Below are 13,866 nucleotides of genomic sequence, written 5' to 3' on the forward strand. Positions count from 1 at the left end.
AGATTCCCAAATCAATGTAACTTCTTTGTGTATTGACATTCAACTTCACTGTCAAAGAGCTATTTATTTAATTTGGTACATCATTTAAAAAATATGACACATACCGTGGGCCCTGGTGGTCCGGGTTGACCTGTATTAGCTGCGCCATTCTAGAAATAATAAAAAGGATTATTGCTGTTTATGAAGTGTGCACAATATGACAAATATGTTACATAATACTGTGAGTGTGTTTTAGTATCAGGTTAAAGTTTTACCTGAAGCTTATAGAGACTGCTCATCCCATTGCCCTCTGCATATGGGACACCCTGAAAAGAACAAGTTTACTAGGTTTTTAAGTATGCTGCTAGGTGATTGCTTATTAGCTCAAGTCAAAATAACCCACCCAAATCAATATGATATTATGTTTTCCAGATATGACATAGTTTCTTCCTTCAAACAAAAGTCAATGAGATTGTTCTCCTTATTTATCATTCAGCAAGCTATGCAATCTTAAGGGAAACAAACTAAATATGAGTCTATTATTGTCATTTCGCTTGAATTTCTCGGGTCACTAAAGTGGTAATGAAATTATGGCTGTCAATTTAATGTATCAGAGCACTGCATACTGTATACATTTCAGTTCTTCATTTCTTATGCTTGTTTGAAATGAGCTAGAGTGTTGAAGAAAATAGATTTGGCATATTTCTTGTTCACCGAAATGACAACCACATGGTTACGTGGGATGCTGAAGCTAATATTCAGGTCTGAGCTTGTATGAAACTACAATTACAAGTATTCAAAAAAGTTTTTTTATTTGATTAAAGCACACTTTGATTTTGAAAGCTGATTTTTTTTTTCTATGTAAAATTGTTGTTCCCATTCCATTTTTACACAGAACTATTAATAAACCACATGTATGCTGATTTTCCCAAAAAGGATAAATACTGTTGCACTATCAAAACATTGCTTGTTGTATTCAAAACTCCAACCATTTAATGCTAGATTGGGGCGGAGATATCTATTTGGCGACCAATGACAGACAGTGGGAAACCTGTAGGAAAGTATTCCTCATTTATGCAATTATGTTTGCAATTCCTAGTGGTGTAGAAAATGCACACTTTAATTCAGAACTTACAGGGGGTCCAGGGGGTCCGGGTCTGCCTTGCGGTCCTTCGCTGCCCTGGAACAGAAATACATTTATTTCCTTTACATGCATAACACAAACTGCCTCTTCAAACAAAGTATGTGATTGCATTGAGAGTCAGGGTGAAACACCACACTGCAGTGTTAGCAAATGTTGTGAATAATAACAGGTGTCAGATAGAGCATTTGGAAGTTTTGAGGATACACTTGGTGCCCCTTGGCTCTATTGGGTTGGCTCTCAGTGGAGCTGACCAGCTGATGAAAACCAATGAAAAATGCCTCTATCCCCTTTCTAGTGTATATCTGCAGACTGCAGGGCACACCACTAGCTTGCTGAACACATTAGGCAGCATATTCACTCATCTCCCGCTAACCGAGTATTAGTCCAGCCATTTATCAGGCAGTGTGTGTGACTCATACAGAAGCAGATGGGTCACAGAAAAGTGAGAAAAAGATGTGCCTTACATTTTGATTTTATCCCACTCTAAAATTCTGTTTAACTCTGGAATGTGTAAACATAACATTTAAAATGATATACATAACAAATGAACACTCACTCTCGTGTTGTGCTAAACCTGTATGCTAAAACGTATATAAGTGGAATACAAAATGAACCATAAAAAAAAAAAAATAAAAAAAAAAAAAACTTTTTTGTCATTTTCACCTTTATTACAATAGGACAGATCATAACTGACAGGAAGCAAAATGGGAGAGAGATGGGGGGTAGGATCAGGAAAGGTCCTTGAGTTGGGACTCGAAACTCGGGTCGCCCATAGCGCAATGGCGCTGTTATGCTAGCATGCTCTCCACAAGGCTATCGGCACGGGCAAAATTAACCATTTTAAAGATGTAAAAAAAAATACACGAAAGTAGTCCATTGGCATTATATTTCAGGCCTTCTGAGAACATATGATCATTTTGTGAAAGAAATGGTCCAAATTTAAATACATTATTCTGTTTTATATCTTCTCAACAGCAGCCCTCAAATCTAGTGTTCACTTATGTACTTGACATTATCCATATGTCTGTAATGTATATTCTATAGAAAAATATAGCGTGAACAGTCTGCAAACATCTCACTTTGTTCCACAAATAATTAATAGTACTGTATGTCTGGGTTTGAAATAACTCTATCTTTTTTTAAGGTACTAAATATTATTTTAAATTCTTAAAGCAGATATTATCACTTGATTACACTTACCCGTTCTCCCTTTGGTCCTAGGGGCCCTGCAGGTCCTGGTCTGCCAATAAGTCCCTAAATGCAGAGGATTATGCATGAGGTTATTTATGATTATATACATCGCAAGAAAAAAAATGTAGTAGCCACGTAGTAATTAAGAAGTCATGATAACATTTATTTTTATTGGAAAATTCTCACCTGTGGACCCATGCGGCCTGTGGACCCAGGCAATCCTGGCACACCTGGGGACCCCTGGGAATAGAGAAACAGACAAATACCATTGTAGTAATAATTGTATTGTATGCAAATGCATTCTTTAACCTTGGGCCAATTAACTGTAAGCTTGAGGCTAAACTTCAACAGCATAAAATTGAAAATTACCTTTTATGTATTTATTTTTTTAATAAAAATCCTTTGGCCCAACTGTAGAGTAGCAAATACATTTCTATACAATGTTAGCATTACTTCAAATGCAAAAGTATACAAAACAACCTGACATAAACTGACGATATATATGCCAGATACATTTAAATACCTATGCAAACAGCAAACTGGTCAAACAAATAAAATCACTTCATTTCAGATCCAGAGTCTGAAAGATTTAGTTACACAAGCAGCAGTACAGTAGTCAACTATGACGCATCAGACAACTTCACTAACTGTAACAGGATTAGTTCGATTTGTTGCATTGCACCATGTAATTCTGTTAACTCACCTCATCACCCTTGTCCCCCATCGGACCAGGGAAGCCTCTCTCACCCTTCACTCCCTACAACACAACGAGACAGATGGAAAATAGTTGAGACAGTAAGTACAATCTTTTGATTTAGTTTCTCACTAAGAATGCTCTCATTTATTATTAATGTTTATCTTTGGCTTCAATTCTTGCCTGTCACTGAATGTCTCACATTCAGGCACTCGACTGAACAAGAATACAAACCATTATTTCCTACAATTGTTGCACCATGTGTAATATATTCACCTTGTTGTAACAGAGGCAATTTACTTCCAGAATTACAGCTAAAGCTCATGTGTGTGCCAATCACACGACTCTCTTCTCTAATCTCTGATTTAGGGCGACTTACCTTCGGACCCTCTTTTCCAGGATTACCAGCTGGGCCCCGAAGTCCCTGATCCCCCTGTCAAAGCCAAACCAGAACATAAGGAGCCAGATCCACGCAGTAGTGCAGCCTAGTATTTGAACACTTTGGCCAGAGTTAATGTATGAATGTAATCATGTCAAATAATTAAATATCAAACAAAGCAGGATGCATTTTACAGAATGAGAGCACAAACTCAAAAAAGGACCAGGATTAAAAACCACTGTTTCATATTATATACACATTCATATCAAATGACTGGACTGCAGGAATGTCTGGTGTATTTGTGTCTACGATGGTGCCACCTATAAACAATCTGTTAATTGCATCAGCCAGAAATGACAGAAAGCAGTGCTAGGGAATCTCAGGTGGAAGAACAGAATATTAATTAGTGAGGAGATTCAAACTGTACCTTTACTCCATCCATTCCTGGGATACCTGGAGTTCCAAGGGAACCTTTTTCTCCCTTCTGCCCTGGCAATCCTGGCACTCTGTTCTGACACACACTGCAGGCGTTCTGCCAACATCACAAACACACACAATATAAGGTGCAGAAATCCCACTTTCTCTCTTTTAATCTCACTCTCCTTCTGGTCAGATAAGCTCAGGATGCAACACATCTCAAAATTAAGCTTTTTTTAAGGTCAACATATTCAGAAAGGATCCATCAAATACAGCTGCCTGTGATTAAATTATGCAGATGAGAAAAAATTAAGGATTTTCTCTAATGCTGAAACAATCAGCATATAAAACTAAGAATTTGGCAGGTAAAATTAGTTCTATTTTAAAATGCAAACTTTTCCAGTTTTAAAATACATATCATACATCTTGTGATTTGCTTATGTATAAAACATAGAACATTTTTGTTCTAAAAACAAGTAAAATGAAGCAAAATGGTAGCACAGAAATATTTTTTGTGGACTAAACTGTGTCAAATGCTAAAGTTGTGTCAGTTGCTCAACTAAGAGTAATGGTATGCCTTAGAATGCAGGAAATATTAATATAAAACATAAAACCTATTTAGCTGAATTTGAAAGTCCTGAATAATCTGCAACAAACTGAAGTTCTGATATACTGTGCATTTGTAAATGATCTAATTCATGGTTATTTTTTAATGGTTTAAAAATTCACCAATGATTCCACTTGCACCTTGACTCGGACGATGTTTAGACATTTCGAGAAGTTATATTTCTATGATTATGTCATAAATGCTTCCTTATAATTTTTATAGTAGATATTCTGAAATATAAGGATGAATTTTACCTCCATCTCATTTCTTCTAAAACACATCTTAAGTAAAACATGGCACAGTTTACGGACTCCAATGTCTTTTTTGTGTGCCCATGAGCTCTAGACAGGTTTATCTGCTTCTGACCTTTATTGCATTAGTGTAAGATTCATATTTACCAATCTAGATTTATGCTTTTACCAGCTTTCATAGACACATTTGGCATGGCAATCTAGCTTTGCACATAGCTAAAAACGCTAAAGGTCAAACCCAAAGTTAAAAACAATTCACATGGAGAAAATGATAAAAGGCATGCATGATGGAAGCACTTTTTTTTTTCAAAGCCTTTTTTGAGATTTTAACCTTGCCAGCCTGATGCATTCACCTCAATAGATTTACCCATTGATACAGAGACAAACAGAAAAAGCAGAAGCAAAGGTGCTTTCAAAAGCGGTTTTGAAACTCCGGAGCTACATAAGCAGCATTTTTCTCTTGTGCACTTTAAGAGGGAAACTGTATACTTGCAAAGCGTAATCAGTGGTTTAGCGTAATGGGTTGTAAGGATTGCGTTGACATTTCACATTGGATGCTCTTTTCGTACGTGGAACCAGCGTGTATCTGAAGGTAGTAATTTGCTAGTGCATTAGTCCGACCTGCTCAATAAGCGCAGGGTGATTCAGGAACCACATTTATATTTGTGTCGTTTGTGCAAGACTAACAATTAGCAAATTGAATGTAACCGACATAGCAGTGGAGGTATAACATTACAGGAGAAAAGAGGAATTTCGTACACATTCAAAAAGGCTTTCAACACCTACAAAACTAAACAAAAAGAGCGTTGGCATTTTTAGATTTTGGCATTAAACTGTGAATCAGATCTTCATTATAAAAAACAATTATAGACAATTATATACACATACATACATACATATATATATATATATATATATATATATATATATATATATATATATATATATATATATATATATATATATACACACATACACACATTTTTTTTCTTTTCATTAATTGTAAATCATAGACAAGCTGTGCTTTTGTAGTATTTTATGGAGTTTTTTGAAATTGCAAGTACATAAATCATCTACAGTACTTTTGTTGTGTAAAACAAAAGAGCAAGTTGATATTTGCATATCCTCTTTTGTGTTTCACAGAAGAAAAAAAATCATATTCAAGGAATGGCTTGAATATGATTACATTTTATTTTTATTTTGTTTTTATTCTTTTTTTTTGGGGGGGGGGGTTATTCTTTTAATTACACAAAATAATTATTGTACACAGCTAATTATTTTGGTAATATTTTTCCTTATTTTTTTTTATTAGGTAGAAGAGAGAATGCCCTCAAAAGAATATTTATTTTTTATTGCGTGACATGACCCAATTCAAAATCTGTAGACAAAAGTCATTAACTTGCTTGTTCTTTTGACATTTAAGTATGTTTTAATGCATTCCCTTTTCTTTGTATATGAAAACACATCAAGTCTAAACTGGAGATGAATTACAGTGCATAAGCTACTTTAAGTAGCTCTCTGTGTTGTTGTGTTTGACAGTTCAGTCCTAAGAATCTCACTGCATCAGTATTTGAACATGGGCATTTATCTTGTCTGAAGTTTCTCTAGTCGCATACAGAAACTTCAGATGAATAGAGATGACAGAACAAAAAGTACTTGTATAGAAAAATTAAAGGGAGAGCAGTGAGAGAAAGTTCAAAGAATGTTTCTTTTTCTAAGTGCTGAATATACATTAATTTAAAGAGTTTGAAAGAGAGCAAAAGAGCAGACAATTAAATAAATTATAAATGCTTTAAAGTTCTTCAAAGCAATTTCAGATCAAAATGGGCTTTATATCTCCACTGTATAAACTCCACTTGTGTTTTGTTACTAAAATATTGTGTATAATAGAAAAGGCAATGTTTCTGAAATCTTCTGGTTTAATAGAGGGGAAAAAAGCTTCTTCTAGGTTACATGGGGTAAGATCTGTCTTAAGATCCACCCATGATCTGACTGAAGCGAACAGTTTAAAATAGATTTTTAAACACCTTTAGTTTGAGATGAAAGGTTTCAAAGTCTGCAAAAGTCTTGCTGATATGCATCTCAAAGGAAACTTTTTGGGTGCATAAGACCTTGCTGTAAATTCTGCATCTTTTCTTTATTTTATTTAGTTCTGTTCATCATAATTCATACTATTAATGTTAGCATCCATTAGACTAGATAGCTGGATGAAACAGTACCTTCATTAATGTCCCCATATCTCCAACAATAGGTAGTGCTGTCTGAAAAAGAACCATTTAGAGCAGCATTAGACACAACATTAGAAAATGAGACGCTGTACAAACAAATATTTATTTTATTCCCCATGGAGTGCTATGTCAGTATCGTAATTAAACTATTTTCATTTGCAGATCAAAAACAAACACATCGTGTGTACCTGGATATAAACTTTGTTTCTAGGAATGTCCAGAAAAAGGCAATATCAGCATGTTAGTTAAAAAAATAAATAATTACAAACCGGTTCTCCAGGGGGTCCAGGGGGTCCTGGTCTGCCTTGTGGGCCAGGAGGTCCCTTTCAGATTAAGACACAAAAAAATATATATGAATTTAAGAATATTTAAGGTATTTAAGTATTATTTATATAAAATAATTCTCACATATAATTATTTTTATATTTTCACCTTGGGAAATTTTTTGGATTTAAAGTAATAAAAGCATATCTCACCATAATTCCTTGCACTCCAACTGATCCTGCAGGTCCACGAGGACCCTGTGAAAATAACACTAGGGCTGCATGATTATGAAAAAAATCTTAATTGTCGATTATTCCCTTGAAATTGTAATTATGTATTTTTTATATGTAACTTTAATTAAAAGTATTAAGCCTCAAAAGTCAAATATACATTGGATTGGTTTCTTCTTGAAATTATAAAAAAGAAAAAAAGAAAAAGAAAATATGAATGGTATTATAATGTTATACTAAAACAATGGAAAAACCCTTAAGACAACATAGAAAAAAAAAACATATCTTAAGCATGCAGACTAACATTAGTGGACTTCGAACTATTAACTGCCACTTTGAACGATTGTGGCATCCATAATTGTAAGCACAATTAGAAATTCGATTAATTGTGCAGCCCTACAATAACACCATACTATAAATTCACTTGGTTCAACATTTTAAACACAATCTAGATTCAATCTCTGTGTTAACTTTTTTAACATCTTAAAAAATATATAATATCAATGAATAAGTACACTACTGGGGTGTAAAACTTTCGAATCACGATTCGATTACGGTTATCATGTCAACAATGTACATTACTGCACATGGCTACATTTTCATTTATATTTTAATAAAAAAAATTCAGTCAACTAAATTGATAATCGACTAAATATAAATATAACTAAATATAGATTTTAAACAAGCAAATATAAAGTAATAAAGTAACAAGTGATAAACACTGCGCTCTTTCATTTATATTTCGCAACTCTTTATTTTTGTTTGCAAAAAGCACATTTATTTTTCTCAATACTTTAATTTTCATTTGCATTTATTCTTTTGAATATACAGTATATGCGACATTATATTGACTCCATAGGGGGATTAGTCCTTTAAGGTGAGACACTGCAGGCAAAAACACAGTTTTTTCTCCAACACTGAGCCATAAATCTCCACTTCAGTAGCACTTACACACACTAAACATTACATTTTTATTCCTGTCTATATTCTGAAGGTTTTTACAGAGGGATTTGTTCATATATATTTTCCTTGATTATATACAACATTTTATTCCCCCCAAAATTGTGAAAATATATTGTTTTCTGGCTGTTCAAAGTATTTTCTGAATTATGGAGTGACAAAAAAAAGATACCCAGAATTCCCTCTGTAAAAACATTTGACTCTAATACTGTATGTCAAAAAAATATAATAATTTTTTTTAAAACTGACTTCATCTAGTGTTCAGATTTTTGTACTAGACATTTATGCAAATTAGCGCATATTTCAATAAAAAATGCCTCATTTGCATATTTACACATAACATTTTTGAAAACTTGTAATAAAAAAAATAAAAATAAAAATGCAATAATCAATGTAATCAATCAACTGGGTAAGTAAGGTAATAACTATTGGTTATTTTTTTTACCCTATTCACCTGCAGTGTCTCGCCTTAAATACACAACAAAATTATTGTATTAACAAAAACAAAGCGCAAGTGAAAATCTGTCAGTACATGAGTTTCCTGCATCTAATACATACTGCACTCAAAACTGCATAAATGAAAGCATATCTAAAGTAAAACTGAAATAACGGCGGGTGGAAGTGTCTCAGCAGATATCCCTTGCAATGAAGCCCACCGCGATTGTCTCTAGTCTAGTGCACACACACACACACACACACACACACACACACACACACACCATATGTGTGAAACACTAAGCTCAGAATCGTTGAAGAGAGAATGCGATGCATCGGAAAATCAATATCTTCTCCCACCCTTAGTACATGAATTATATCTCGTTTACATGCTAGGTCTACATGTAATTTGTTGATTTCTGCATGTTAATTGATCTTTTACCTGAATTCCTGGTTCACCTTTAGCTCCCATCAAACCCTACAGAAAACAAAATTAACGAAATTAACAATTATAAACGAATTTAACAATTAATTAATTAATTAATCATCAATTTTCTATTAATTATGACACTTGTCATATAAATATTGTTTTCAGTCTGATATACAAAAAAATTATAAATGCTAAGATCTAAAGCTACTTGAAATGCTTATATATTATATAGTGTGAACTTTGTGGTTGTCTGCGGGAAGTATGTGGGATGAAGAAACGATAATGCAGACTGTGTATATCTGTGTGAAAAGTCATTGTCATTGCAAACCTGTATGACTAAAGAAAAAAGCAGTTGTCAATCTCTAATTCTGACAAAATGTATCATAACAGTTATTAATTTGACTTGTACAATATATTCCAACTCTTTTGATGCTGTACCATATTACTGTGTGAGGAACAAACTGAAATGTCAAACTTTGTGTTCCACAAAAGAAAGTTTGAAACAACATGACAGCGAGTAAATGAGAGAATTTTCTGTTTTGTGTGAACTAACCCTTTAAATGAAGTTATAATTCTTGAACAGGAACTTACAGGGGGTCCAGTGATTCCAATGCCAGGTTCTCCTTTCTCTCCAGCATCTCCGGGTACTCCAGGTACACCTCGCTCACCCTGGTAGAGGGCAAAAAAGTTCATTCAGTCAAACTAAATTAACTACAAAATACATAGAGCACCGTCAAGTAGTGCAAGTTTAGACAATAAGGCTTTGCTGAACAATCATTGTGGTTTGAAAATGGTTGCCATATCAACATCACGAACATCTTCAGGCAGTATGTAGTAATACATTTAAAACCAAACCCTTAAAAACAGATGCTTACACAGCAGTAAAATAAGAGCTTTAACGGAGCATTCTGCATAAGCAAATCATTTATGACAGCATGTAACTGGCTTAAATAAATGTTCAGGGTTTAAAACAAGTTAAGCTCTATTACCACAGACAATTTCGACTTTTAACTCAGTTTGAAAACTGTATTCCACACAATTTGCTTTGTTTTAAACTTTGGGAATGAGTCAAAACTGTTTTCTGTAGTTTAGCAACATTATTCATAATGCTGACATTTCTTATCACACCATAAAAAAAAAGACAAAGCACAGCACAGGGAAATATGAGTGGGGATGTTCCTTTATAGATAAACTACACAAACGCAAAATTGAATACTTTAAAAAGAATCTCTCGCAGTCACCTACCTTAGGGCCCCGCGACCCCCGAAGACCAGAAACGACCTCCTCCTAGTGTAAAACAAGAGATGAAACACCAACTCAAATGAATACCGTACTTACATAAGACTCAGTTTCAGCCAGATAAGAAGACACAAGTCAAGAAACGAGAAACTTTTATAGGAACAGTGTTTTGGGAATACTAAAGTAGTGGTGATGCTATGAAAACCGTTTTAAAAGAACAGTGTCATATTTTATATAAGGAGGTAAAAGAAATAATCCACTTTTTCTTAACCACTTTAAATCAGTAGCTTGCAGCTTGACAAGACACAATTTCAAGAAGCTCCCTCAACACTGCCAAATACTGCAAGCACTTGAGTTCGGTGCAATTCACAGCAAATTTTAGATTTTTTTTTTTTTTTTTCTGTGTGATTTGCAAGTGATATTGCAGGAGCCGACAGTGTGAAAGAGTTACAGTAAGCATTATTTGCTATATGCCACTGATGGAAAATTGATTTTTGTAGTCAGCAAGAATTAGATTAGCAAGTAGTTTTCGCATTGCAGAAACAGCCATAGACGGAAGGTAAACATCCTTTTTGAACCCTATGACTTCAAAATATAGAATCATTTATTATATTGAATTGATTAAATACAGTAAGGCCTTTGAAAGAAACTGAACGAAAAAAAAATTGGGTGTTTAAAGCGATATCAACAACAACAAAGTTTTTTTTCCTTCAATTTAAATAATTACATTATTATTAATATTATTATTATATAAATTCTCCCCCCACATTTTTATGTCAAATTAAGTATTGGATAATAATAATAAAAATAATAGGCATTTAAATTAAATTAAATTAAATCAATGCATTTAGCAGACGCTTTTATACAAAGCATCTTACAACAACTTTCTCCTGACATCTTTTCCCTGGGATTCAAACCCCCAACCTTGCACTTGCTAACACGATGCTCGAACACTTGAGCTACTATAAAGAGCAAAACGAGCCCCAGGAGTGTATACAAATTGTCAGTTTTGAGTTCTTTCATTCACTTAAATAAATGTCCCTCTCTTTTTTTTTTCCACTAAAAGCGAGGAAATAAAGGTGGCTGACTTCACGCTATACAGATTTCCATCCAGCAAATCATTCAGCTGATCAACAAGTGCCCGGTCTGCCCACCACCCATCTGTCTATATACCTACATTCTGGATGACTCACCGACTTTACAGTTAATGTGCAGTTTCTCTCCTTCCCTCGCAAACAAAACATAAAAGGTCAGAGTTCAGCTGGCACCTAACTAACATGGAAACCGCAGGCAAGTCAGCAAGAAATAAGACACAATAGCAAATAATTATTCAATGATCCAATCCTCTCCCGATGGACCAAATCATGTCCTGCTCTGCAGTTTTTTCTTTTTTCTAAGAAATGTATCACAACAGGGAAGAAAAGATGACCACAACTTCAGTTTCATGCGGTCTTTAAACTATTGTTTATATATTGTTTATACTTTTACATTACATACTAGAAATGTAACCCAATCTATAACATTCCAGGACAGCTGACAGGTGTACCGTCAGGATGGTACAGCAAAGGCGTTTTTAAAGATAGTTTAACCAAAGCGGTGAATTAGCATGAACAGTATTTCATTGTCAAAGCTGAAAACAAGGAGCTGTCATCAATAACCCCGGCTGCTGGCAGAGGAAGAATGCATGTGTGGCAATGTGTCACAGATTTACAGGTGCATAACATCATTGTCAGTGTGCCTCTTAAATCTGAGCTGTCATCAAAGCGGCGGGATGTTGGATACGTGTTGAGTGATATTCTGTTTGTCTATAAGTGGTGCCCAAAGAGCAGATATTAAGTGGGGAAAATGGAGGTGAAGGGAAAGAGAAAGACAGGAATGGTGTAGTGTACCTACCCCATTGCAAATTCCGACAGAGCAGGGCTCACCAGGTTCACCCTTGAGGCCCGGGGGTCCTATCGGTCCCGGCGCTCCGCCTGCATCACCCTGCAAACACACACCGACAGCTGGCATTTAGAGTTGCTGTCACCTCAGGTTTGTCATTTGACAGGTTGAGGAGCACCGCACATACAAAATAAAAGCTGGACGTAAATATCACAGACATCTGGGGCAAATGCCACCAACCTAGATATCGCATCATGCAGCTTCAGAGATGAGGCGAGAGACTAAAAAAGAACTCGAAACATCCACTATGCTGAACATGCTCACTTTATTAAAGACGCTGTAGTGACGGAGCGATCTGTGAATATTGCAATGCATTTTTGCCAGTCGACTTTCTCACAATAATTTTAATTTATTTGTCTAACAACATATTGCTATTTGTCTAACAATATATATTTCCTACTGTTATGCAATGTCTTACTAAAAATAAAAACAACATTAATAATATTGGAATATATACTGTACATATTAGAAATAAAATAAAATTAAGATTAAAAAAATGAATTTAACATTAAAATATTTTTGGCAATTAAAATATTTTACAAAAAATAGATGATTTTTAAAAAATAAGTGTTAAAATAAAATAAATTAAAAATAAAATAAATATAAATATTTAAATCATGTTTCCAGAACTTACATAAGACTCAATTTCAGCCAGAAGAAGAAACAAGAACTGAGAAACTGGAAAACTAAAGCAGTGATGCTACTACTGTAAAACTGTGTTAAAAGAACAGTGTGATATTTTATATAAACAAGTAAAATTAAAAATATATAATTGTAAATAAATAAATAAATAAAATGACAAAAGCACAAAAATACTTAACCTGTTAACTGTCACTCACGTTTTTGAAGATAGACATGAATGTGCATGATACAAAACTAAATTTTTATAATTCATGACTGAAAACATTTTGTAACATGGTTTTGATGTACCATTTACATGGTAATGCAATGTCTGATTTTAAAATGGGTTTTGAAGGATGAATTTTGAGATTTTATGTTTTCAAGTGATATATAACTTCTGATGATTTCTAAAATGTGATAGAGAAAAAGGCAACGAGGAAGTCTTTTTTTTTTAAACAAAGGTCAAAGCTCCTTTTGAACAAAGGTCAAAGACTTTTCCAACGATATATAGTTTGTCAAGATTAGATTAGATTTGATTGTAATATAGTATAGTCAACGTAGGTGTCCCGTATACGGGACGGGGTGACATTTAACAGGTTAAACTAAAACTAAAATGAAAATATATAATGAAATGTAAAATGTATAAAATGTATATATAAATATTTTTACTTAATCACTCATATTTTGATTATTATTAATATTAAGTCCTCAGGTTGTTACTTGATGAGGAGAATTTTTAAATTAAATCTGTAAGTGTATAGCCATTGTTTAGTTCTATAAATCATCTAAAGATCAAATTTGCTGTAGGTCTAGTTTCAGATCAGAGGTAGTAGTGTGCTTTAGACAAGATTTCCAG

At 34.0% G+C, this 13,866-nt stretch overlaps 1 protein-coding gene across 2 annotated transcripts in view; it reads right to left on the bottom strand.

Moving 5' to 3' along the window:
• LOC128025990 (collagen alpha-1(XIX) chain) overlaps positions 1-13,866 on the bottom strand; it is a 132,684-nt gene that overhangs the window by 27,852 nt on the left and 90,966 nt on the right. For both annotated transcript variants that reach the window (XM_052612643.1, XM_052612642.1), the window contains 15 exons: positions 12,342-12,431; positions 10,455-10,496; positions 9,801-9,878; positions 9,222-9,257; positions 7,367-7,411; positions 7,160-7,213; positions 6,882-6,923; positions 3,815-3,919; positions 3,388-3,441; positions 3,018-3,071; positions 2,501-2,554; positions 2,324-2,377; positions 1,115-1,159; positions 255-305; positions 105-149 (listed from right to left, as the gene is read on the bottom strand). In XM_052612643.1, coding sequence (XP_052468603.1) covers positions 105-149; positions 255-305; positions 1,115-1,159; positions 2,324-2,377; positions 2,501-2,554; positions 3,018-3,071; positions 3,388-3,441; positions 3,815-3,919; positions 6,882-6,923; positions 7,160-7,213; positions 7,367-7,411; positions 9,222-9,257; positions 9,801-9,878; positions 10,455-10,496; positions 12,342-12,431 — 849 coding nt within the window. The remainder of the gene's footprint in view (positions 1-104; positions 150-254; positions 306-1,114; positions 1,160-2,323; positions 2,378-2,500; positions 2,555-3,017; positions 3,072-3,387; positions 3,442-3,814; positions 3,920-6,881; positions 6,924-7,159; positions 7,214-7,366; positions 7,412-9,221; positions 9,258-9,800; positions 9,879-10,454; positions 10,497-12,341; positions 12,432-13,866) is intronic.

The sequence above is a fragment of the Carassius gibelio genome, chromosome A13, assembly GCF_023724105.1.
Source record: "Carassius gibelio isolate Cgi1373 ecotype wild population from Czech Republic chromosome A13, carGib1.2-hapl.c, whole genome shotgun sequence".
Taxonomy (NCBI): Eukaryota; Metazoa; Chordata; class Actinopteri; order Cypriniformes; family Cyprinidae; genus Carassius; species Carassius gibelio.